General features: G+C 35.0%; 1 protein-coding gene across 7 annotated transcripts in view; it reads right to left on the bottom strand.

The window, feature by feature from the left end:
- Window positions 1–27,889, bottom strand: part of ATM (ATM serine/threonine kinase) — a 152,049-nt gene that overhangs the window by 77,623 nt on the left and 46,537 nt on the right. For all 7 annotated transcript variants that reach the window (XM_006053341.4, XM_006053340.4, XM_006053344.4 and 4 more), the window contains 16 exons: window positions 24,866–24,991; window positions 24,178–24,303; window positions 23,176–23,265; window positions 20,764–20,935; window positions 19,730–19,929; window positions 17,370–17,452; window positions 17,117–17,272; window positions 16,249–16,324; window positions 15,987–16,117; window positions 12,322–12,436; window positions 10,949–11,122; window positions 9,933–10,102; window positions 8,272–8,518; window positions 5,441–5,556; window positions 4,274–4,400; window positions 3,552–3,751 (listed from right to left, as the gene is read on the bottom strand). In XM_006053341.4, the coding sequence (XP_006053403.1) occupies window positions 3,552–3,751; window positions 4,274–4,400; window positions 5,441–5,556; window positions 8,272–8,518; window positions 9,933–10,102; window positions 10,949–11,122; window positions 12,322–12,436; window positions 15,987–16,117; window positions 16,249–16,324; window positions 17,117–17,272; window positions 17,370–17,452; window positions 19,730–19,929; window positions 20,764–20,935; window positions 23,176–23,265; window positions 24,178–24,303; window positions 24,866–24,991 (2,309 nt within the window). The remainder of the gene's footprint in view (window positions 1–3,551; window positions 3,752–4,273; window positions 4,401–5,440; window positions 5,557–8,271; window positions 8,519–9,932; window positions 10,103–10,948; window positions 11,123–12,321; window positions 12,437–15,986; window positions 16,118–16,248; window positions 16,325–17,116; window positions 17,273–17,369; window positions 17,453–19,729; window positions 19,930–20,763; window positions 20,936–23,175; window positions 23,266–24,177; window positions 24,304–24,865; window positions 24,992–27,889) is intronic.

Consider the following 27,889-nt stretch of genomic DNA (forward strand, 5'->3'; position numbering starts at 1 on the left):
ACAGTCACTCAGTCATGTCCGACTCTTTGTGACCCCATGAACTGTAGCCCACCAGGCTCCTCTGTCTATGGGATTCTCCAGGCAAGAGTACAGGAGTGGGTTGCCATTTGCAATAGCACCTAAAAGAATTAAACATCTAGGAATAAATTTAACCAAGGATGTGAATCGCCTGTACACTGAAAATTATATAGCATGGATGAAAGAAATTAAACCCAACTAAATGGAAAAACATCCTGTATTCATGGACTGGAAGACAAACTGTTGAGATATTAACACTATCTAAAATAGTCACATATTGAATGCAATATCCATCTAAATTCCAGCACTTTTTTTGCATAAATGGAAAAACTGGTCAACAAATTCATATGGAATTGCAAGGTATCCAAACAGTCAAAACAATTTGAAAAAGAAGAAGAAAATTGGAGGACTCACACTTCCTGATTTCAGAAGTTACTATACAGCTACAGTAAGCAACACAGTCATTCCTAACGGAAATCAACCCTGAATATTCATTGGAAGGACTGATGCTAAAGCTGAAGCTCCAGTACTTTGGCCACCTGATGTGAAGAGCCGACTTACTGGAAAAGACCCTGAAGCTGGGAAAGATTGAAGGCAGGAGGAGAAGAGGGTGACAGAGGATGAGATATTTGGATAGCATCACTGACTCAATGGATGAGTCTGAGCAAACTCTGGGAGATAGCAAAGGACAGGGAAGCCTGGCATGCTGTAGTCCCTGAGGTTGAAAACATCTGGACACGACTTAGCAACTGAACAACAACAAGCAACACAGCATGGTACTGGCATAAGGAAAGACCAATGGAATAGAACTGAGAATCCAGAAATAAACCCATACATCAATGGCTAACTGATTTTTGACAAGGGTGAAAGAATAGTCTTTAATAAATAGTGCTGGGACAACTAGATTTCCACATGCAAAAGAATGAAACTGAACCCTTAACTCACACTGTTTATAAAAATTAAAATGAATCAACAACCTAAATCTAAGAGCTAAAATCATAAAACTCTTAGAATAAACTCTAAGGGTAAATCTCCATGACCTTAGATTTGCCAATGCATTCTTACCTACAATACCAAAAACACATGAAACAAAAGAAAAATGAGATAAATCAGACCTTATCAAAATTAAAAACATTTGCTCATCAAAAGACATTATCAGGAAAGTGAAAATTTTATAGGATGGGAAAAACTATTTCCAAATCACATATGAATTCAATATCCAGAATATATTTGCAAATCACATACTGAGTTCAATCCCAGAATATATTAAGAACTCCTACAGCTCAACAACAAAAAGACAATCCAATTTTTTTTTCTCTATTTTTATTGTATTGTCCCTCATCCCAAACCCCCCTCCTACTTCCCTTCCCATCCCATCCCTCTGGGTTGTCCCCATGCACTGGCTTTGATTGCCTGTTGCATGCATTGAACTTGGACTGGTGATCTATTTCACATATGGTAATATACATGTTTCAATGCTATTCTCTCAAATCAGTTTTTGATTTGAGAGACAATCCAATTTTTAAAATGGGCAAAGGATTTAAATAGACATTTCTCCAAAGAAGGCATACAAATCATCAATAAGCTCATGAAAAGATACTCATGAGTAGTTAGTAGGAAAATGCAAAATCAAATCCCCAATGAGATAACACTTCATGCCTATGAAACAACCCAAGTGTTCTTCATGAGATGAATGGATTAAAAAAAAAGTGTCATATATCCAATGTTGTTGGGCTCAGTCGTTCAGTTGTGTCCGACTCTTTGCAATCCCATGGACTGTAGCCCGCCAGGCTCCTCTGTCCATGGGGATTCTCCAGGCAAGAATACTGGAGTGGGTTGCCATGCCCTTCTCCAGGGGATCTTCCCAACCCAGGGATCAAACCCAGGTCTCCCACATAGAAGGAGGATTCTTTACCATCTGAGCCACCAGGGAAACCCAATGGAATGTTATTTAGCCACAAAAAAGCATGATGCTGGATAAACACTGAAGACATGCTAAGTGAAACAAGCCAACAGGAAAGGGCAAAGAAATTATGATTCTGCTTATATGAAATACCTAAAACAAAGAAATTAAAAAAGATAGGAAGTAGATTAGAAGCTATAAGGGCTATAGGGAAGAGGAACTGTGTGGTTATTGCTTAATGAATAGAAAGATTCTATTTGAGGTAATAAATAAGTTGGATTTGGAAACTGCAATGACAGAAATAAAAATTAATAGCATACCATGAACATAATAGCACTAAATTGGATACTTAAAATATAGTTAAAAATGAGAAATTTTATGTTATATATTTTAAACCATAATAAAACCTAAAAAAAAGTGAAGGAAAAAGACTGAATGACTTAAAGTACACACACATACATATGACTTAAAATTATATTTTAAAAAGCAAAAAAGAATATGAGAAAACAAAATGGAAATAGATATCTTCATATGCTTTGAGGGCTTAAATTTATTTGATTACAATGTTATCTACTAATAAGAAAACAATAGACAATAGAATCATTATTAAAACCAATGGAAAGGATAGAGATGCTAAAAAGAACATACATTCCCAAATCTATAGTAATTGTGATACTGTGATTTATAATAAGAAATATATATTTGGTCTTTGTCCCCATTTCTGGCAGAGTCCCTAATACTTTTGGAATTTCCTGTGATGAGAGCAATAAATGAGTCTTTTGTTATGTTGATGAAGTATCTTTGGGGAAGCCTCTAAGGATCTGGGCTGGTTGCCAAAAGAACCAACCCTATAATTAGAGGGTTGGAACTTTCTGTCCCACCTCTCTGATCAAGAAGGGCTTTCCCTTCAATCAGTCACCAATGGCTGATGATTCCTCTCTTAACACCCAAAAGGATGGGGTTAAAGGAGCTTCTGGATTGGTGAACATTTGCAGGTAAGAGGAGAATGAAGTGACTGGAGAGACCACTTAAGCTCTATGCCCTTTCCCCATACTTTGCCCTAAGTATCTCTTCCATTTGGCTGTTCCTGAGTTATTTCTTTTTGTAATAAACCAGCAATCTAGTGAGTAAATAGGTTTCTTAAGTTCTGTGAGCCACTCTAGCAAAATAATCAAACCCAAGGAAGGGGGTTATTGAAACCTCCAATCTATAGTTTTCAACTGAAGTCTGATGAGGCTGGAGAGAGGGTAGTCTTGTAGGACTGAGCTCTTAACCTGTGGGATCTGACACTATCTACAGGCAGGTACCAGCTGATGTCTGAACCCTGGGTGTGCACTGGGAATCCCCCTTCCTTCCCCTTACCACACACTGGAAGTGGTGAGCAGAACTGCTATGGTAACATGTTATTTATGGCCATGTAAAATTAGCATATTTAAAATGTTGAAGAGAAGATCTTTAATATTTAAAGACTTCTAGAGCTGGAGAAGTGTATGTATGTATATATATATATATATATAAAGCAAAATTCAGAAAATAATACTCTGGCTTCTACCCTGTAGAAGCATAGAAGTTTTCAATTAAGATGAGGGTAGAAAAACTTCTTATATATTGGTCTAAATATATTATTTACCTTTGGTTGATATAGTGAATCAAAGTATAAATAACATCTCGAAGGACAAAGGCCCAAGCTCCTCCTAAGCCACTCTTTATATCGTTCATTAATAAACTAACAAACAGGTGATATATTTTAATAATTCTGTGCCTTTTGTAAACATTATTTGTCTCAGCTGCTTGCTCACATATGGCTAGAAGAATTTTCTGATAGGAATCCTAGAAAATAAAGATACATTTAGTAAAACCTTGCCTAACCACATATACTCAGACATAATACATACATTTTTATATTCAAATTACAGAATTCTAAATTTCAGAATTTTGCTTGGGATTTTGATATCAAATGCAAAATATCACATTAAGAAAATTACTATCTTAAATTTTAAAAAACTTGTCAATTTATTTTGTTTTCAGATAGTAAACAATATTTAGTAGTATATTCTTTAAAAAATACATATATACACAAATCCTAAGCCAACCTGACTAAAATGTCACAAAATTCAGCCCTCATATGTGACATATTTCAATTAATACTGACAAGTAAAACACTAAGATATAAACTTGTAAATGAGTATTTTTCTTAATTTATTCAAGTAAGTTTTCCATTTGTTTACTTTTTTCTTTTTAAAATGTACTTATACTTACAAAAAAATAAAAATAAAATGTACTTAAACAGATTTTCTAGCTGAAAAAGATGGAATTCTCTCTTCAGGTATTATCCTAGTAAAGTATACTTACAGGGCTTTTGGAAAGAATTTCTAAAATGCTTTTAAGCTTGGTTTTATGGCAATTGCTGATATAGGCAAATGTTGCTTTAATCACATGTGATGGAAAATGAGGTGGATTAGGAGCAGGATCCAAATCCCTAAGAGTTATAGAAAAAATCAGTCATCATTTTCAGAATAAAACTATCAAGAAAAAACATTTTCTTGATAGATCAGTGAAAATTCAAAAGAAAAATTTAGATTATAATACCCCAAATTTTAGTTATTTTCTTGGTGAAAACTAGACTTTTAATAAAATCATGACAAATGACATATTACACTCTATATACATCAATCAGAATACCTAAATAACTTTCTAGGAGGTAGTCAATAATTTGTTTAAAAAATCATTTATAAAGTTAACAGCAGTTATAAAAAAGAGACCTAGTATCACTTTACTTAAGGTATGAATTAAAGCTCTAGTCTAGTACTTTACACTCAATAATATCTTTTAAAATTAAATTATTTATTTTAATTGGAGGATAATTACTTTACAATATTGTGATGGTTTTTGCCATACATTGACATGAATTAGCCATGGGTACACACGTAAACACGGTAACATTCAAGAGAGCAATCAAATTCTATACCAAATGAAATTACACATGCAAAAATATTTTAATAGATATTATTACTGTTTTACATGCTTAGTATTGCATAGTGTATAAAACAAGAATGTTCTCAAGTACCTTACAATCAAGGTAAATGAGTAACAATGTATATGAATAACTCTACCATTCATATACAACAAGTAGGTTTTACACGCAAATGAAATTGCAATATAGTAAAATTCCACTAGCAAAGGAGAATGCTTTTTTAAAAAAAAGGTGATACAGAAAGCCAAGTCACAGAAGAAAATTTCATGATAGGAGATGGCACAATGCTCAAATATTATAAACAGACTGAGAATAAAAAGGTTACTGAATTTGCAAACAAAGTGGTAATTAAAAGAGCAGTCACTATGAAGAGGCTACAGTACAGCAGAAACTTCAATTCAAAGGTAACTATTTTAAAAGAAACAGAATTTAAAAGCACAGTACATGTCTAATAACTGAAATAGACATTTGAAGGTGTCAACTAATAAACTTCCCAAGGACCTTATGAAATTGCAGCTAATCCTCTAAATTAAAAATATCCATACCCTGAGAAGTCACAGGGGTCAGTGCTTTGGCTGGCACCAGAAGTTGCTGGTTCATGTAACGTCATCAATAATTCCACTACAATCTCTGGTAAATTACTAATGAATAAATGATCAATCTGCAAGGATACAAAATAAAATATATTTAAGTTTTCCTGTCTGTGATCTTTAAGTCAGCTAGTTTAAGGGGCTCACATTATTGTCTCATTTCCAAAATTATTCAGTGATTACAGAAGGAAATAGTTATCAAAGATCTAAGATCTGCAAGACATGCAACTAGCACCACTTTTTTTCTGCTATGCAGCCGACCTACAGACTCAAAGGAAAATAGGGAAATTATATCAAACAAGATTCTCTTAATCCAACTTTCTCATTTAATTTTAAAGAATCACTTTAATGAGCAAGGCTTCAGGTCTAGCTTGAAATTCCTCAACCTAATCACTTTCCTGCCAACCAAATTCCCCACTGATCTATACTGCTCATCAATCTGCATTTTACCTTTATTTGAGAACACTATCTTAGAGAACTTTACTAGTAAGGATTCCCAATGACTGGCAATTATCAACCCTTTGTTCCTGCATATCTTTCCCCAGGTTCCAACTTGGTTGATATCCCAAATTCTGAGGCTAGCTGCTACCCACATGTCCTTCAGTTCAGTCGCTCAGTCGTGTCCGACTCTTTGCGACCCCATGAATCGCAGCACACCAGGCCTCCCTGTCCATCACCAACTCCTGGAGTTCACTCAGACTCACGTCCATTGAGTCAGTGATGCCATCCAGCCATCTCATCCTCTGTCATCCCCTTTTCCCCCAATCCCTCCCAGCATCAGAGTCATTAATACTAGGTAAAAATCCTCTTGGACAGGAGCAGACTCTTCATCACCCAATTCTTGCTACAGGCAGCCTCACAAAAGGCATAAGTTCTCTAAATAAAAAGACTGGGTGTACTACATTACACCTCAGCCAAATGAATGAGAACTATAAAGTCTTAAAAGGCGTTTTTTGTTAGCTCTCCAAGTAATGAATTACAGTGCTTTAAACCAAAAGGCAAATGGGCTCATTTACTGTCTTTACCTCTTCCACACAGAGATTTGGAAACCCTTCCTAACAGCAAAAATATTCTGGAATGTGGTACAACAGAAATCTAATGTAAAGATCTTAGCCTTTCCCTGTAATGTAACATTAGTTACATCATATCATCAATTCCAAGGTTTCAGCCCTTTTAAAAATCCAACCCTATTTCCAGTATATCTGGAATTAGTAAGACAAACTGACCAACTCTGATTAATATCAGAGGAAAACTTAGTGAGTTTCCCTGCACATCGGTGACAACTGACTTCTTTAATTTTATATAATTTTCTTACAAGCAAATCTCTAATGTTTAAGCTAAAGGTACATAAAAATAATTCAAAAAAAATTCAGATATCTAGGTATACCTAAACAATCTTATAACTATACATTTTAGGCATTCAACAACTGACAGTTATAGAAGACTGAAAGATTGATAATAGTGGTACCATCACTTATCCACAGAAAAAAGAATGTGGATTGATTTAGATAAGCTGCATATTAGAGAAATAGAGAAAAAATTAACTTAAAACGATGATGCTAAATGAAACTGAGACAAATAAAAATTTATGTCTTTAACAAAGAAGCTAAGAAATTATTTTTAATTTTTAGCTCTCTTTGTTCTTGAGACTAGTGTTTTAATCAGGGTTTAATGTAATCACATTTCCCATCTAGACTTCTTCTGACTCAAACTTGCTTTCTTTTGATTTGAATACATAAAGAGGAATACTAAGAGTAGACCTGCTCAGAAGTCTAAGCTGGAAGATTGGGTGAAAGGGTCTGGAAGCAGACTGCCTCTCATAAATTCCATACCCTTTGGCAAACCAACATTCTGTTCCAACTGCCCTTCAGGGAGGGAGCACCATTGCTCACCATCTTCCTCCAGACTACAGACTTATAACCAGCTCCAAATAAGAATAGCCCACCTAAGCAACTAAGAGACGTGCTGTTCACAGATAACTAGGCAATGAAAAAAGTCTGCTGAAGTTTATCCAATTATAATAGTAACATTCACCAAGCTTTGTTAGTCATCATTTGCTTATGTTAAAAGTTAAAAAGTGGAGTGACCAATTCTCTTTCACTTTAAAAAGTTTATATATGTATCTGAATATAAGTTGCCTCAAACAATTTTAGATATGTATATATTACTATAAAAGAAACAAGTTGTTAGGTCCTTTTTAACTTGACTCCATCTTTCATCAAATAATGAGTGCTTGATATACACTAGATAGTTGGGATACATCAGAAAAAAGAAGAAAGAAAAATCCGACCTTTACAAGTACTTATAGTGGAGAAGGTTGATAAAAACCAGTAAACATAATTCATAAGTAAGGTATATCATACATTAGAAGATAGTAAATGCCATGGAAAAAGCAGAGAATGGGAACATGGGATTGTACTTTTCCTTGAAAAATGAAGGGCTTAATGATAGTCAAGAGAAAGTGAAGATTTTCTGTACCTTGTTCAGCATTGCTTGAATTTAATAACCAGTTTGTATTCATGTATTACTGCCAATTAAAACAATATTTTACAAGGAAAAGGTGGTAAAATTATTCCAAAGTTAAAAGGAAAATTCCTGATTAAAAACATTTAAAAACCAATCAAAAGGAGAGAACACTGTACAATAACAAAAAAATTAATGGATTGCCTATGTGAGACAGTGATTATCATAAAATATTAAACTTAATTACATAAGTGATGAATAGCCTAACGTTACACCTCAGATCACTTATGGGATAAAAGGTATTGTAAATATTGAAGTCATACCTGTTTTCCTAATAAGTTTTCATCTTTAAGCATATCATAGACTTTGGTAGCAGTCTCTCTTTGCTGTGCCATCCCACTGTCTTCTGTACCCTCATAAGCAAAGTATGGAAGAATATTTACAAGAATCTTTGGAAAGCAGTCTGTCAGAAGACTTTTCCAATCCTCTTGAATTTGATTAGCAATTAATTTTACTTCATCAAAATGACTTCTAATCACTAGAGGTGGAATCAAAATTTTATAACAAGACCTAAAAATATAAAAATTAAAAACATACATTAAAAATATAACTTTTCAAAGTAAAACTTTATAATATGGTCCTTAAAATAACAGAATGGTTTTGGAAATTCCTGGTGTTCCAGTGGACTTCAATGCTTCCACCATGGGTTCAATCCCTGGTCAGGAAAGTAAAGATTCCTTGAGTCATGTGGTGTGGGCAAAAAAATAAATAAAACAGTTTAATAAGCTTAGAGCATCACTTTATCTAGATCATTAAGCATTCTTACTCTATAAATGAAGACATGAAGTTAAGTAAATTTTAAATAGTCACACTAAAAAAAACAGAGGCATTAAGAGTATTATCACCCTAAAGGATGATGAAAAACAAGTGAAAATGAATTTATATTTATTTCTTCTGTATAATCTTTATGCAAAATTATTATATAGTGAAAAGTGAAAGCAATTTATAAATTCAAAAAATAAACATAGATTTGGCAAAATGAACAAACAATAAGGACTATTGTTGCTGCTGCTGCTAAGTTGCTTCAGTCGTGTCCGACTCTGTGCGACCCCACAGACGGCAGCCCACCAGGCTCCCCCGTCCCTGGGATTCTCCAGGCAAGAACACTGGAGTGGGTTGCCATTTCCTTCTCCAATGAATGAAAGTGAAAAGTGAAAATGAAGTCGCTCAGTCGTGTCTGACTCTTTGCGATCCCATGGACTGTAGCCTACCAGGCTCCTCCATCCATGGGATTTTCCAGGCAAGAGTACTGGAGTGGGTTGCCATTGCCTTCTCCGAATAAGGACTATTAAACAATTACAGATTGCCTTCCCATATCCTGATATTTAAGCATTATTATTTAGTTGTTTCAAACCTCTCCATTTTCAAAATTCTCTTCTCCAGACTTGGGAGTTAGCAAAATAAATACCTGTATATTAAACTTTAAATCATACAGAAATAACTAAATGGCCCACATTCAAACAGGAGAAAAGAAAAACAGGGTAAAAATAATCAGCCACCAGTAATTTATCTTTGATTTTTCACAGGGAAAATTATTAAATATTAAAGCTGAAATGGACCTTTAAGATCTCTATACATCCTTGTGTGTGCACACAGTCATGTCCAACTCTTTGAGACCCCATAGACTGTAGCCTGTCAGGCTTCTCTGTCCATGGGATTTTCCAGGCAAGAATACTGGAGAGGGTTGACATTTTCTACTCCAATAACTCCAGTAAGAAACTTTACAGTAAGAAACCAAGACTCAGTGGGTGTTCTTGTGGCTTGCCTAAAGTCAGGTAGCTGGCTTACTGGTACAACTAGGACCAGATCCTAAGTTAACTGATAACCTTCAATATGCTTTCATTTATAAAAGCTGTCTTGATTCTCATAATATCATTAATACCTAATTTTAAATATCTTTCACATGTGCCATATGCAAACCTACCTATAGAAATCTTCAATGTTTGTGTAATTTAATAAAATAAAAGGAAAAGAAGATACACTGTATCCAGGATCTTGAAGATTTAGCCATTCCAATACCAAATAATCCAAATGAGAAGCCATGAAATCTTCTAAACATCTATATCCAAAAGTTTCAGAAACTTTCTTTAAAACCTGTACAAGTCAAAAAAGAAGTCAATGTTTTAATAATGAAATAATAAATCACTTACATCCTTAATATTATTTACAGTATGGCTTTGAGCATTCATGTAACTTTTCTATCCCTTGATTAACTTATCTATGCTGTTGTTGTTTGTTGTTATTTAGTCACAAAGTCATGTCTGACTCTTTTGTAACCCCATGGACTGTAGCTCACCAGACTCCTCTGTCCATGGGATTTCCCAGGCAAGAATATTGGGTGGGGAAGATCCTTCTCCAGGGGATTTTTCCCACCCAGGAATCAAACCTGGGGAAAAAGTTCCACTGGAAACCATGCTAGTTACATCAAGCCATGATCAATCATTGGTTTATCGTGTAAAAATAAAGGATGGAAAGGCCTGGAACTTCTCAAACCATGAGTGCTGAGGTGTTGGACCGGGGCAGGAGTAAACGTTCTACAACACTGGACCCTGGTCTTTCTAATCATGCAACTTAAAAGCCTTCCATATCTAAAATTTGACTTCTCACCCCACTAGATTCCAAGGTCGTGCTCCAGAATCCACCAGGCAAAATACATACTGCTTTTTTATCTCCATGGATTTCCCCCAAAAAATACTATTCGAGAGGGTCTGGTATGAATGATGACCGGTCACTCACTCTTATTAGTTCAATGACAGTCTTGTGAAATGCTCTTAAACTGAATGTAAAAAATGACACTGTATACAAATAAATACACTCTCTTCAAATCTAAAAAATAAAACCATCTCCAACTCTTTAATAAATGCCATATTTAAAATCTAGCTTTAATTGTTTAAAAGTTATCAAAGGATAATTTTAATAAAAATATTCATACACATATACCTTTTTAACGAGGTGAGGCTCTAGTCCATTCTCTTTCACAGACTTGCATAGGGCGAATAAAGCCTGCTTTTCACAGACAGGGCTACAGTATAACACCACAACTATCATCATCAGTAAAGTGGCTTTTCTATTACAAATCTCATCCAAAGTTTCAGAGTTTTCAGTTCTGTGGGACTTTAGAATTTTTAAAACAATAGGTAATGTAAATATTTAAATATTCCAAATAAACCAACCAGGCTAACACCAAAGAATACCACAACAACATCTAAACAGCCAGTGAACAGTTTTAAAACCTATAGTGATGGAGTTAAAGAGATTATGAGAAAGGACCAAAGTTGCTACAATGGGAAAGACTGCTGTTTATAACACCTCATAGAATAAGAATCGTCAAACATTTCAATGAAGTATAAAGCACTTTGAAGAAAAAAAGAAGAGAAAAAAAGTAACTGCAGGAATGTGAGCAAGACTAAATCTCATCAACTACCAAGTATTACCTTCTAAGATGTTTTACCATCTTATTACCATTATAACTTAATATATATAGCTCTTTATCCTTTAAAAAAATCATAGATATCACCAAAAAAAACCTAATAAAGTCATACTACTAGATAAAATGATACATGCTTCTAGCTTAACAATTAATCATCAAACTCTTCCAACAGACATAAATATTTTTTGACTTACTATAATTGATAGAAGTTTATCTTCACTTTTAGAAAAAATGGCCAGTCACTGATCTATTTCTATTTTTGGTAAAAGAAAAAGTAAGGACTTAATTCCTTTACTAAAGGGCAATCACTGATATGTTTAAAAATAGTTATGATCTTCCCAGGAAGTCAACTCCTTTACCTATTCTGTATGAGAGATAGGTCTAGATACTCTCTAACATTTTAGTTAAAGATTTACTTTTACTGAGAACAAAACCAGCTGCCCTCTAAAATGAATACAAGATTCAAGTTCTTCTTATAAACTAGCTCATTACAGTCTGCTTCTATTAATGACATCTAAGATGGAATTTGCTTTTTTTTGATAGCCATTACAATGTTGGTTCATATTATGCTCTCAAGATGTAAAATTTCTCAGGGCTTTCTCCAAATAAACTGCTGTCAGGTCAGTGTTTTCTCTTTTTGTACATGACATGCTGATTTTAAAATATATAATATACGTTATCTCTAGGAAATTTTATATTATTTACACTCATTTTTGTAATCTCTTGAAATCTTTTTCAAAATTCACATTTTTTTTCATGTGATCTTCCTTTTCAGTTTTGTTCTGTTATAGAATATATAATCATTTGAGTAACTGCTTGGTAAAATAACATGGCATATTTATAGAAAGTATATGTAATAACAAATATACATTAATAAAATTACCAATTCTCTCATTCCTTCCTGAGCTTTAAAGTATGCATTTTCAAAAGCTGTTTGCTGAAGCTTCAAAGGAAGTGCTTTCAATGTGGAAGAACCTCGTTTTATATGCTGAAACAATCTTAAAAAAAAAAAAAAAAAAGCAAAAAGTGAAATGATTTTTAATCTTAAACTCTACTTTCCAAAGCATATTTACAGGGCAAAAATAAATCACTTTGTGAGACATACTAACATACTAGGTCTTCCTTCAAAAGACCAAGGAAATATAAGTCTAGTAGGTTCAAAGCTACTAATATTAGGATCTTTACCAAACAACCCATATTCTACTAGAACTGAAAAGTGTCTCAAAAGATCTCTTAGCTTATTGCCCAAACTTGAATATCCCTGAATGCAAACTAACCAGAAAAAAATTTGTCCTCTGGTAAAATACCAACAAGAAGAAGCCACAGGCTCTTATATCAACCTGCTCTAACATTTAATCACAGCTTAAAAGTTATTGCTTCCCTGATAGCTCAGTTGGTAAAGAATCTGCCTGCAATGCAAGAGACCTTGGTTCAATTACTGGGTTAGGAAGATCTGCTGGAGAAGCAATAGGCTACCCAGTATTCTTGGGCTTCTCTGTAGGCTCAGCTGGTAAAGAATCCATCTACAATGCAGGAGTCCTGGGTTCGATCCCTGGGTAGGGAAGATCCTCTAGATAAGGGAATGTCTACCCACTCTAGTATTCTGGCCTGTACAGTCCATGGAGTCACAAAGAGTTGGACACAACTGAGTGACTTCACTTTCACTTTTCAGTTTCATGCATTGGAGAAGGAAATGGCAACCCACTCCAGTGTTCTTGCCTGGAGAATCCCAGGGACGGGGAAGCCTGGTGGGCTGCTGTCTATGGGGTCACACAGAGTCGGACACAACTGAAGTGACTTAGCAGCAGCAGCAGCGGCAGAGTAACTTTCACTTTATAAAAGGTATTAGCTTTAATGTCTTGATGTTCCATTAAAATTATTTTTATGTGGTAGAGGAGAGCTGATTAGTGCTTTTTTGCATAATGTACCGTCATATTTAAGGACAACTCTTTAGCCATTTTGTCTTTTACCCTTTTATACTAATCAAAACATATGAAAGTATCAACTTTTTGGTATTTCTCTCATTCCTCAGTTTCTCCAATCTCTCTTCAGCAGCTTAGTATTAAATATCTAACAAGTAAACAACCAATAAATAAATAAATATGTTCATGCCATTCATGAATTTATGCATTTTTGAATCTTAAGAGATTTTTTAAATGTCAGCACTACACTGCTTTATTATATTCAACTTGTTATCCTCTGTAACCCCAGATCTTTAATTTCTGTATATATTTTCTTTTTTATGTATTTGAAATAAAGCACACATTAGCAAACATTACAATGCACTGTGGTTTTACTAAAAATAGTCCTAAACCTGAGGAGTTAGACATGTTTCTGACCTATGAAAACATTATTTTCAGAATATCAAAATTTTGGACACATCATGTTTTCTAACACGTGTATTTATGTGACTGCATGGTAATTTCTTCAGTGTTAATTATTGTTCATCTACATTTGAACAGAAAAACTGCTCAAATGATTTTTAGCTTTGATGTTTTAAGCATAATGTAATTTTTTTCAAATATTCATTGATTTTACAAATTATTAAACACCTGGCACATTCCAAGTGTTATTTTAGGTGCTAAATACACAGGAAAAGAGACAAACGCTCTCTGGAGCTCGTATCTTAGATAAATGTGTTAAAATATAATATTTCAACTGGTGATAAATGCTATAGAGAAAAATAAAGCAGAGAGAGTTTGTTTATAGTAGAGTGAGGTGGGAAAGGGCAGAGGTAGGTTACAATCTGGAGTTTTAAAATCAACTTAATAACCCATTAAACATACAGTTGCTAAAATTTAATATTTGCTTCTTCAGGTTGTTATTATTGTTGTTCAGTCGCTAAATCATGTGCGATGCAGCACGTCAGGCTGCTGATGTCCACTGAGTCAGTGATAACATCCAAATACCTCATCCTCTGTTGCTCCCTTCTCCTCTTTCCCTCAATCTTTCCCAACATCAGGCTCTTTTCCAGTGAGTCAGCTCTTGGCATGAGGTGGCCAAAGCAGCTTCAGCATCAGTCCTTCCAATGAATATTCAGGGTTGATTTCCTTTAGGAATCTCCTTGCTGTCCAAGGTACTCTCAAGAGTCTTCTCCAACACCACAGTTTGAAAGCATCAATTCTTTGGCACTCAGCCTTCTTTATGGTCCAACTCTCACATGTATAAATGACTAATGGAAAAACCATAGCTTTGATTAGACGGACCTTTCTTGGCAAAGTGATGTCTTTGCTTTCTAATATGCTATTTAGGTTTGTCATGGCTTTTCTTCCAAGGAGCAAGTGTCTTTTAATTTCATGGCTGCAGTCACTGCCCGCAATGAATCTGGAGCCCAAGAAAACGAAATCTGTCACTGTTTCCACTTTTTCCCATTCTATTTGCCATAAGTGATGGGACCAGATGCCATGATCTTCGTTTTCTGAATGTTGAGTTTTAAGCCATATTTTTCACTCTCCTCTTTCACCTTCATCAAGAGACTCTTTAGTTCCTCTTCGCTTTCTGCCATTAGAGTGGTGCGATCTGCACATCTGAGGTTGTTGATATTTCTCCTGGCAATCTTGATTCCAGCTTGTGCTTCATCCAGCCCAGAATTTCTCATGATGTACTCTACACATAAGTTAAATAAAAAGGGTGACAATAATCAGCCTTGATGTATGCCTTTCCCAATTTTGAACCAGTCTGTTGTTCCATGTCTGGTTCTAACTGCTGTTTCTTGACTTGCAGACAGGTTTCTCAGAAGGCAGGTGAGGTGGTCTGGTATTCCCATCCCTTTCAGAATTTTCTACAGCTTGTTGTAATCCACACAGTCAATGGCTTGTTTAGGTACTCAAACATAACACATTCTTGTGAGAGAATCACTCCAATGCCTAATTTTATGCTCACTTGAATAAATATGATTATAATAAGCAAAATGTAAAATGTGATAATTTTCATTTTATAAACTCATAAAATCTCTCTAATACCAAAAAGCCCTGTATCTCTAATTGGGAGTAGTCACATCTCATTCATCTCAACCACTTACTAGATGTATGGCACTTATCACTTTACTTAATCTGTCTAAGCCACAGAGTTTTCGTTACTAAATTAGATGAAATAATCATATCTAAGTGAAAGAGTTGTCAGAATTAAGAGAAAACAAAAATGCCAGGCATACAGTCTATGCTTAGTAGTCATTATTTTTAATATCACCCCCGCTGCTGCTAAGTCGCTTCAGTCGTGTCCGACTGTGTGACCCCATAGATGGCAGCCCACCAGGCTCCCCCGTCCCTGGGATTCTCCAGGCAAGAATACTGGAGTGGGTTGCCATTTCCTTCTCCAATGCATGAAAGTGAAAAGTGAAAGTGAAGTCACTCAGTCATGTCCGACTCTTAGCGACCCCATGGACTACAGCCTACCAGGCTCCTCCGTCCATGGGATTTTCCAGGTAAGAGTACTGGAGTGGGGTGCCATTGCCTTCTCCAATATCACCCCTAGTGAGCTACAACTGTGCTAGACATTGAACTGCTATCTGCAGCACTCCTGATACTTCATGAATACTTGACCTATTACCTATTGATTGACTCCGCAGCCAACATGCGAACTTGGTGATGATTATCAGCAAGAAACTGTGGAAATACTTCATTTACAGGAAGATCTTTTCCCTTTACATTCAGAATAGACCATTTTGAGTAAGGATCAGCCTATGGGAAAAGATCAACTGAGGTTAAATGTGAAATACTAAGAGAAAAACTACCCATTAACAAATAGAAATAAAGACTGCTTTTAAAACGTCACTGGAGACCTTACTAATAATTAAAGTGGAAATACTCACCTCAAGCAAAGTTTTAAGGCATTTTACTAGTGCCATTCTTACAGAGAATGTACTTTTCCCTTCCTTTGTTAAGTGCCTGAAATAAAAGTACATGTCTTAATATCAAGTAATCATTCCAATAAAAGCATAGTCAAAAAAACAATCACTGGACATTAAGATTATTCTAGGCAGCTTCCAAAATTCCTTTCCATGATAAATTTAATTGTCACTACGCAGTATATGACAATACTCTCACCTTTCAAAAATTCCAGCTAAAATAAATTGGTTTGAAAAGCAGCTTATTTTAATGTATTTGTGTCATATGACTATGCCTCATTTGGGGGCTATCACACTTCAGCTAACCATGTTATTGAAAACATGCTTGAAAAGGAAAACATTTTTAGTGTTGTATATCAAAGATTTAGAAAACCATATTCTGTACTGATTCAGAAATTGTTACCCACCAACTGGTATGAGGGTTCTGAATTACATATATATGCTCCTCTATAATATTTCACACTGTGACTCTGTGCATGAAACAATCAGATACTGACAAGACCTTGTTCACTTAAGGAATATAAACTACTCGATTTATTACACTTTTTGCACTTTGCTTTAATTCATCATACTTGCCAAACTATTAAGTGATTCAGAATTCAAAGAGAAACACACTAAACTTACTTTAGGAAGCCAAGCCTTAAGCAGAAAACAATGTAGTTCTTCAAGCAATTAAGAAGGGAAATACAAGTTACATTTACTATTGTTAAAAAACATACATAGCTACATTCAAGGATTAGAAGAAATCACTAAAGTAGAAATGCAAAGTTTGCATTTGTATGCAAAAGTGGCAAAAGAAAAACAAGAACTCCATAAAATAATCTATACCCACCAAAATGCTCCAATCACTGTTAGAAACTGTCCTTGAGCATCCCTTGTGTTCTCATCATCCATATTTCTGTGACACAGGTTCATCACTACGTGAAGGACATGGTTTAAAATGGTTTTACAAACATCTTGGTCACGGTGGTAAGATGAACACACATTGCTGTGGTGGAAAAAATTTAACTTTATCAGCATAACAGAACACACCAGTTTGGTTTATAAATTTAGAGCGAATATTCTATATGGTTTTAATGTCTTACGGTAGTGGTTTTAGAAGTTTTGCAACATCTTCCATTGGCAAGGGATATTCTTCTCCAGGAAGCGCCTTTAAAAGCACTAGATACTAAGATAGGGGGTGGAGTGGGGGGCGGGGGGGAGAATTAGTTTTTTTTTAAAAAATGATATTTATATATCATTCACTTAAATAAATACATATATGCAAACCATAAATTCATATATATAAACACATGTGCCTACACATACACACTTGGGCAGTGAATTTTTTTACCAGGCAATAGCAGGAGAGTTTGAAGTCAAAGAGAGTGGGACACAAATCCTAGCACCACAATATTACTACTTGTGTGGTTTTAAAAGTTGCCTTGTCATCTGCCTCTTTGTACTCTCAGCTGTAAAATAAGGATACAGCACTTAACTGTCCAGATTACTGTGAAGATGAAAGGAAATGCATGTAAAGGTCTAAATTTTTTTGACAGCATTCAGTGAGTGACAGTTGTTATCACTGTTGGGATTAACTGCCTGAGCAAGAGTCTGAAACTATGTCACCACCCTCTGAAAACAATACTTGAGGTTTGAAACTTCAATGGTGAAAAACTATTCTATTAATGAATTTTAGAAAGCAGAGATAATTATGCACAGTGAATAATCCAAATACCGTGACTTATCGTCCTGTAGGCTCTCTATGGTACAGTATAAAGGGCTTCTCAGCAACTACTAGTATAATGGTAAGTTATAACTAGGCAGCCAGTTTCTGACATGTCAAATAATTTTCTTGCTGTATTAAGAATCAGAAGCCTTCCCCCCTCCATCTATATGTAGAAAAATGCTTCTTACTCCTTCTGATATTATAAAAAGAACATTAAGTTGGACCATTTTAAATATATGCCATGAGAGTCATGTGTGTTATTAGCGAGTGTCTTGAAATGACTTTTAACATCAAAGCCCCAGAAAAGCATACAGCCCTCCCAGCTGGTTGGGGCTAGAGACATTACTAGATTGTTGCCAGGTTTGAAACCAAGGGACCAAGGGATCAAACAGGACTCAACCTAGCATATTTGCCAGAGCTAGGTGATCAGCCAGGATGTTTACCAAAGCTAGAATATGACAAGAAATTCTATCAGGGACTCAACCTCAATATTTCCAAGGGATTCTAACTGGCATGTTTCCCATAGCTGGGGAAACCACCGGACATGTTTGCCAACTTTCTGCCTGTAACTAGGGATATGACCATAGACTCATTCAGCATACTCACTGAGACAGGAGCTCCCCCAACATGTTCACCAGCACTGGGGCTAAGCACCCACGGTCAGGAGATAAGTTATATGTAATTATATTAAATAAACAAATCCACTGAGGTTAAGTGGAAAGCCAGATTTCTTACTGTTGGAAAGGGAGCTACACATATGGACAGAGAAAAATAAATTCTACAGTGCTGGATTGGAATTGGAGATATCTATCTGTAAATGAGTAGGCTGATGAAGGAAGCAAAGGAGAGAGATTACTTTTGTTAAGTCTAAATCTAATGAGGAAACATGAGACAAATTCAAACAGTAGGATTCTATATAGCAGCTATACTATTCAAAAATAGTCATGAAAGATAAGGAAAGAGTAAAGAACTCTTCCACACTGAAAGAAATTGAACAGACCTGGGAACTAATAAACGATCATATTTATTAGTTAACATGATATAATGTTAATTTCTTGATGATTATACATCAATGTTTGATGTATAATTAACTGTACAATGTTAATTTCTTGATGATGATACTGTAGTTATATAGGAGAGCATCACTGTTTTTAGGACATATACACTGAAGTAAATGGGCATCATATTTGAATATTTAATCTCAAAATGGTACAGAAAAAAAGTATGTGTCTGTGTGTGTGTGTGTGTGTGTGTGTGTGTATGGGTATAGCATGCAGAGGAAGATAAGTCAAATGTAGCAAAATGTTAATTACAGAGGCTTAGGAATGAAATATAGGATATTCTGTAGTATTTTAACTTTATAGCCACTTTGAAATTACATTAAAACATTTTAAAGCATATAAACCCAGGTCAAGGCAAGATTCAGACTTCAATAACAATGTTATGTATTATTTTCATATTCAGAGTCTGTGCTTCTTGGCCTGGTTTAAAATAATTTATAAAAATTATACCCAAAGCAAAGAAATCTATCCAAAGTCCATTCAAGTCTTAATGTTACAGTATCCACTTAAATGTTTTTACAGCACATTAAAAGTATATTTTATAACAGTCTCAGATTCATTTCTCAAGGAAGCAATTTCAATTCTTCAAAGGTACAATGTGATTCTTATATGTCAGTCCATTACATTTAGCTAGCAAGATCAAGTACACTCAAAGCACTTCTTTCACTGAACTCACCATGTGTAAATGAAGAGATCTGGTAGGGTCTAGCATGCTAGAATCAATTAACATTAATAATTCCCTCCGAATATCAGCTGCCCTAAATGACACAGTGTTAGTCTGAGCAGTGGTTACACACATACACAAGAACTTGAGCATGTCTAAAGAAAGTAGATCTTGCTTTGATAGATGTTCTTCAGCTAAAGGATTCATGGCACCTAAAAATAAAAAGCATTTATTAAGACTAAAAGAGATGGGAAAAAAAAAAGACTAACAAAGGAGTAAAACAACCACATACATTGAACATTAACACAAGTATCTTCCCTGAACAACAGAAAAAGAAATAAAAATATATGGAAAGCAAAACTATAATAAATTTGATTACACACTAAAAGCTTCAAAATTCTTTATAAAAGGATACTCTAGGATTCTGTCATCAAAAAATAATATATGGAAAAATATACATGGGCAAATAGTCACTGCAATATCGTTAGAAAGGGATCTAAATTTCTGACAATAAACAAAATGGCCTAGTAAATTACGGTATGTATGTTAAATATGCTATTATACAGCCATTAAAAAGTATGATTATCAACAGCACAAGTACCTAAATGAAAAAACTGCTTCTAGTTAATGTTAAAAGAAAACAGACAAAGGTATAAAAAGGCATCTGAATATTAATGCTGATTATAATTTTGAATTATATGGGTCTATGTAGAAATAATAGAAAAAAGGTAAACAACGACTGCATTATGGGATCTTTTGCACATCCTGCTTATTATTTTCAAATAACCAATATGTTTAGTTATCCAAAAATGTTTTTATTTCTTTAGCAATTATTTTAAATTTACCCATGAAGGATAAAATAGGAAACTGATAATAAATTCAATTAAATGCGAGATAATTCTAAACTGTATGGAAGAGAACAATCCTAAATGACTACACAAAAAGGAAATAAAATGAGCACAAAATAGTATATATGAAGGCTTTTATAATATCAAATAATACTAGAAGGTTAAAAAAAAAAATCTCATGCAATAAAATGTATTTACCAGTAGTAATTTGGCTCTTTCCAGATTCATTTGTATCAGTAACACTACTAGCAGGGGAATCATTAAATAAACTCATGTTTGACTGATCCTCTATCCTCGTCAGATTTTCATCAGCATCTTCTTTCAGTGATTCTACTTCTCCAAAGTCAAAAGGCTTTTTGATAATGAATGCCTTCAAACAAGAGAAAGAAAGATGTTTCAAGCTGGCTTCTTTCAGAAGCACTCTGCAGTTAAAATTGACCTAATCAAACAATTCAAGAATCAGGTGTATAAAATGGATATATAATCTGCACTGTCAATATAGCAGAATAATGCACAATCTTTACAAATGACTTCTTACATTAAGAAACTTATACTACTGCAAACTGATGAGGGTGAAGGCAAGATTATAACGACTATATAGAGGACAGAACGACTATTTTGGAGGACAATGACAATATCTATCAAAAAGTATCAATAAAATTCATATTCCATTTGAACAAGAAATTCCATTTCTAAAATTTTCCTACATCCTTCAGAGGCACAAAAAGAAGTAGACAAAACTAAGAAATTTACTGCAGCAACTCTTTGGAGGAAAAAAAAAAAAATTTACAATTTTAATTAAGATCAGTTGGGTTAAAATACATATATGCTATTTTCATATATAATATAGAAACACCACATTGCTGCAAAACAAAAAAACAAGTAAGGCAGTAAGGTATAACTCCATAAAGCAGCACGGAAAGATGACTGAGATTTATCATTAAATGAAAACAATCAAGTTATAGAATATTCTTTCACTCATTAAATATTTGAATATCTACTATGTGCCAGGCACTGTTCCAGACAAAGAAGTATGCAAGCCATTGATATGAAAAAGAAAAATATATGTTGCTTGTCTAGTAAGGTTTTTGTTTTTATGAATAGAGAATTCTTTTGAATTTTGGTACGTTATACGCAAGTAATGCTCAAAATTCTCCAAGCCAGGCTTCAGCAATACGTGAACCGTGAACTTCCAGATGTTCAAGCTGGATTTAGAAAAGGCAGAGGGACCAGAGATCAAATTGCCAACATCCACTGGATCATTGAAAAAGCAAGAGAGTTCCAGAAAAACACCTATTTCTGCTTTATTGACTATGCCAAAGCCTTTGATACCAGACCACCTGACCTGCCTCTTGAGAAACCTGTATGCAGGTCAGGAAGTAACAGTTAGAACTGGACATGGAACAACAGACGCATTCCAAATAGGAAAAGGAGTATGTCAAGGCTGTATATTGTCACCCTGTTTATTTAACTTCTATGCAGAGTACATCATGAGAAACACTGGGCTGGAAGAAGCACAAGCTGGAATCAAGATTGCCAGGAGAAATATCAATCACCTCAGATATGCAGATGACACCACCCTTATGGCAGAAAGTGAAGAGGATCTCAAAAGCCTCTTGATGAAAGTGAAAGAGGAGAGTGAAAAGTTGGCTTAAAGCTCAACATTCAGAAAATGAAGATCATGGCATCCGGTCCCATCACTTCAGGGCAAATAGATGGGCAAACAGTGGTAACAGTGTCAGACTTCATTTTTCTGGGCTCCAAAATCACTGCAGATGGTGACTGCAGCCATGAAATTAAAAGACACTTACTCTTTGGAAGGAAAATTATGACCAACCTAGACAGCATATTAAAAAGCAGAGACATTACTTTGTCAACAAAGGTTCGTCTAGTCAAGGCTATGGTTTTTCCAGTGGTCATGTATGGATGTGAGAGTTGGACTATAAAGAAAGCTGAATGCCGAAGAATTGATGCTTTTGAACTGTGGTGTTGGAGAAGACTCTTGAGAGTCCCTTGGACTGCAAGGAGATCCAACCAGTCCATCCTAAAGGAGATCAGTCCTGGGTGTTCATTGGAAGGACTGATGTTGAAGCTGAAACTCCAATACTTTGCCCACCTGATGCGAAGAGCTGACTCATTTGAAAAGACCATGATGCTGGGAAAGATTGAGGGCAGGAGGAGAAGGGGACGACAGAGGATGAGATGGTTGGGTGGCATCACCGACTCAATGGACATGGGTTTGGGTGGACTCCAGGAGTTGGTGATGGACAGGAAGACCTGGCATGCTGCGGGTCATGGGGTCGCAAAGAGTCAGACACGACTGAGCGACTGAACTGACATTATACAGAAAAAAGTACTGAGTCTGAATAATTAATTTCCAAACACTTGGTCTATTATTATTCATTTAGAAATTAACAGACAAGCATATGGTATTGATAATAAGAAGCAAATACATTCTCCCCTGCAAACCAAATAACTTTATTAAATTTCCACATTTTTAAAGCATAAGATTCCATATACTGTGTGATACATCCCTTTTCAAAGAAATTTCAAAGTTATAAAAAGTATGTTAGAGTCAATGAAATATAGTAAAACAGGAAGCATACTTACTAAACTTTTACAAATATCTGCAATGTCATTCATTAGCTTTGATGTTAATAATCGTAAGAAGAAGCCAGATGCAATCTTATTTGGACTGTGCTGTAATTAAGACAAAACAGCAAGCAACAATATAAAAACAATTATTCTTCACATATAATATTTTCTCTTAGTGAATAAAATGTAGATGTTCTTTTATACTGGAAATTCTCTATCAGAATAAGCATGGATAAATAGTTTACTATTAGGAACAAGACATACTTTGCTTCAAATATACTTACCTCTTTCTTAAAGTAATAATAACTGTAGCAAATATCTTTTATTGGACATAAACAACATTAAAGTAAAATACTAGCTACTGCCCCTAAACATAACACAGGCAATAATCATAGCTTACAGTATATTCTTCCACTCTCTCCATCCCCTCTTATCCCCCCAAAAAAACACTTCGAAAAATACATGTTGATAATATTGCTATATGGCCATGTACTTAACATTAGCTTTAAAAGATGTTTCTGGTTATTATCAATACTCTGGCCTGACTACCCCTCAGGCCTCCTTCAAATCAAAACAAAGATTACACATAGCAGCAATCCTTCCACCAAATTTTATGTAAGTCTATCTGGGCAGAAGAGGGTAACATATGTGCCTGAATAGTTTATCTCTGCAGTGTCCACAAGCCCTTGGGTAGTGGTATGTATACCACATACCTGGTAGTCAAAAAGCTTTTATTAAATGAATGAAAGTACACTGGCAATAAGTTATCACTTAGCTGTTATATAAAAGGAGTAAGACAATCTCAGAAACTTTCCTGAGAATATTAGTTTTGTGAAGTTAGTTTCATGAGAAACTCAGATTACCTGTTGCTTTATTCATCTGAGTACTATCTTAATTTATCAATTTAATTTAAAATCAGTATATCTGCTTATGAATGGACCCCCAAAACAGTAAGGACATCAACCCATTATCAACCTCCTGGAGAAGCTACACTGTTAAGCAGGAAGAACATCTTACCTTGGAACAGTTATGTAAGCAACTTGTACATAGATGTATCATATTTCTCAATGAAACAATTCTAGATTCTTCACTTGTCTTATTTTTAAACAAAGTGATACTTTCTCCAGCACACTGCATTAGAGACTATTAAGAAAAAAAGAAGGAAAAATCCAAACTTCAGGTAAAATCATAGCTTATTGAAGGTTTTTTTGTTTTTTGTTTTTTTTTACTTAGCAGGTAAAATTAATCCTTTCAAGAAGTTATGTTGGTTACATAATTAAAAATGAACAATTTTTTAAAAACAACAAATTTTATACCATGTTATCTTTACAAATCACACAACTGACAAAACAATACCCAGAGACAGAAGTTAATTTCATGCTTAGAAAGACTATTTGATTAATGCTTTTAAGAATTCTTTAGGATAATTGCTCCAGGAAAAACTTTTTAAAAGGATAGATAAAAATCCTTATTTTGGTTAATGAGATTAATTTTCAACATGATATTATTTCAATTGCTGCATTTATATTGGCTTAAAATAATTTCAAATCTTAAGAAAAGAGACACAGTATTATCTCCTCTCAGACTACATAAACGAAACAGTTAACCTATATAACAGTTTGTTTTCCAAACAAATATACCAATTTTCCCAGGAATGTATTTCATTCAAGTTAATCCAAAATACTATTGATATAAACCTTCTTACCTTGGCTTTCTGGAATAATTCTGATTTGTATGCTTCCTCTTCAGCTATGACACCCAGGTAACAATAGCAGCCAAGAACACCCACCAAAAGACTTGAACACCGGACAAACATCTCTGAATTTGAAGTCTTAAAATATAAAAAGTTTAAGTATACAGAATAAAAAGTTTTTATATATTTCATAAATCATTTGCAATACTATTGTTTTTTGAAAGAGCAAATTTTGTCTTCACATTAAAAAACTACAGTTAACCAAATTAATAGTGCCATAATTCTGATCATCTCTAAAAAACATCTAAGGGATCCCTGCAGAGCTGTAATAACCAGGGTTCTCAGGAAATACAGAAGCATGTCCTGATGGCCAAGTAACACATCTTTTTCAAAAGTGGCTCAGTGTACTGCACACATACGTCCTTAAATATCTGAGGTAAGGAAGAAAGAAAAAATTGATAGGCAAATAGCGATCTATAATTCTTAGAACATGAGCAGAAATCAGATTTATTCATAAAAAGACATTAAAATGACATTTTCAGTTTCTAAGAGATAAGGATCTTGATTTACTCAGCTTTTCAAACTCCACAGACAAGTACAAGATATTTTTATCAATAGCTACTGTCAACCAATTTTATAGAATTACGTAAGAAATGTGCAAACGTTACAAACAAAAAAAAAGATTTTCAGATTTTTCTGTTCCTGTATTATATGAAATGGCATTTTAGGAAAAAACACAGGAGATCTCATTACTCTGTAATGAAAATAGTTATAACTATAATCCAGAAGAAAGACAGTAATTAAGAGCAAGACAGATCAAAAAGGCACGTTGTCCTCTCTCTGGTTCTCTGGATCATTAAGTTATGGCTACTGAATCTAGCCATAGTAGCTTGTAGGTTTTATTTTAGTCAACAAATACTTTAACATTTATCATATAATAAGGTATTGAAGAAGATACAAAGATCAAGAGAAATTATACATGCCCTTTAATGAGCTTCTAGCATAGTTTAAGAGATATTTGTACATATGGTACAAAATTGGAGATATCAAGGGAACAGTTCATGCAAGTATGGGCACGATAAATGATAGAAACTGCTAGGACCTAACAGAAGCAGAAGACATTAAGAAGAGGCGACAAGAATACATAGTGAGTGAGTGATAGTTGCTCAGTCATGTCAGACATTTTGCGACGCTATGGACTGCCAGGCTCCTTTGTCCATTAATTCTGCAAGCAAGAATACTGGAATGGGTTACCATTTTCTTGTCCAAGAATAAACAGAATAACTATACAAGAACACACAGAAGAACTATACAAAAAGGTCTTAATGACTTGGATAACCATGATGGTGTGATCCTTCACCTAGAGCCGGATATCATTTGGAGGCATTTTACAAAACAAAGCTGGTAGAGGTGATGCAATTCCAGCTAAGCTACTTCAAATCCTCAAAGATGCTGCTGTTAAGATGCTGCACTCAGTGTCATAAATTCGGAAATTTCACCAGTGGCCATAGGACTGGAAAAGGTCAGTCTTCATTCCAATCCCAAAGAAGGGCAATGCCAAACAGTGTTCAAACTACCATACAACTGCACTCATTTCACATGCTAGCAAGATTATGCTCAAAATCCTTCAAGTTAGACTTTAACATCATGTGAACTGGAAACATTCAGGTGTAAAACGTAAGCTTTGAAGAGGCAGAAGGATCAGAGATTCAACTGCCAACATTCATTGGATCATGGAGAAAGCAAGGGAGTTCCAGAAAAACATCTACTTCTGCTTCATTAACTATGCTAAAGCCTGTGACAGTATTCAGTTCAGTTAAGGCCAGTTGCTCAGTTGGGTCCAACTCTTCGAGACCCCATAGACTACAGCACACCAGGCTTCTCTGTCTTTCACCATTTCCTGGAGCTTGCTCAAATTCATGTCCACTGAGCTGGTGATGCCACCCAACTATCTCACTGTATCCTCCTGCCTTCAATCTTTCCCAGCATCAGTGTCTTTTCCAATGAGTCAGCTCTTCTCATTGGGTGGCAAAAGTACTAGAAGCTTCAGCTTCAGCATCAAGTCTTTCCAATGAATATATTCATGGTTAATTTCCCTTAGAATTGACTGGTTTGATCTCCCTGAAGTCCAAGGGACTGTCAAGAGTCTTCACCAACACCACAGTTCAAAAGCATCAATTCTTCATGCTCAGCCTTCTTTATGGTCCAACTCTCATTAAAGCAGAAGTAGTCAATAAAGCAGAAGTAAGTGCTTTTCTGGAACTCTCTTGCTTTTTCTGTGATCCAATGGATGTTAGCAATTTGATCTCTGGTTCCTCTGCCTTTTCTAAATCCAGCTTGTACAGCTGGAAGTTCTCAGTTACACAGTGTTGAAGCCTAGCTTAGAGGATACTGACCGTTACTTTCCTAGGATGTGAAATGAGTACAATTGTGCAGTAGTCTGGACATTCTTTGGCATTGCCCTTCTTTGGGATTGTAATGAAAACTGACCTTTTCCAGTTCTGTAGCCACTGGTAAGTTTTCCAAATTTGCTGGCATATTGGGTGCAGCCCTTTAACAGCATCTTTTAAGCCATGAAGTAGCCCAGCTGGAATTCCATCACCTCCACTAGCTTTGTTCACAGTGATGCTTCCTAAGGACCACTTGACTTCACACTCCAAGATGTATGGCTTAGGTGAGTGATCACATCATCGTGGTTATCCAGGTCATTAAGATCTTTTTTGTGTAGTTCTTCTGTGTATTCTTGTCACCTCTTCTCAATATCTCCTGCTTCTGTTAGGCCCATTATCATTTCTATCTGTTATTGTGCCCATCTTTACATGAAATTCTCCCTTGGTATCTCCAAGTTTCTTGAAGAGATCTCTAGTCTTTCCTATTCTATTGTTTTCCATTTTTTTGCATTGTTCACTTAAGAAGGCTTTCTTATCCCTCTTGCTATTTTTTGGAACTCTGCATTGAGATGGGTATATCCTTCCTTTTCTCCTTTGCCTTTCACCTTCTCTTCTTTTCTCAGCTATTTGACAGTATGGATTACAA

The sequence above is a fragment of the Bubalus bubalis genome, chromosome 16 (assembly GCF_019923935.1).
Source record: "Bubalus bubalis isolate 160015118507 breed Murrah chromosome 16, NDDB_SH_1, whole genome shotgun sequence".
Classification (NCBI taxonomy): Eukaryota; Metazoa; Chordata; class Mammalia; order Artiodactyla; family Bovidae; genus Bubalus; species Bubalus bubalis.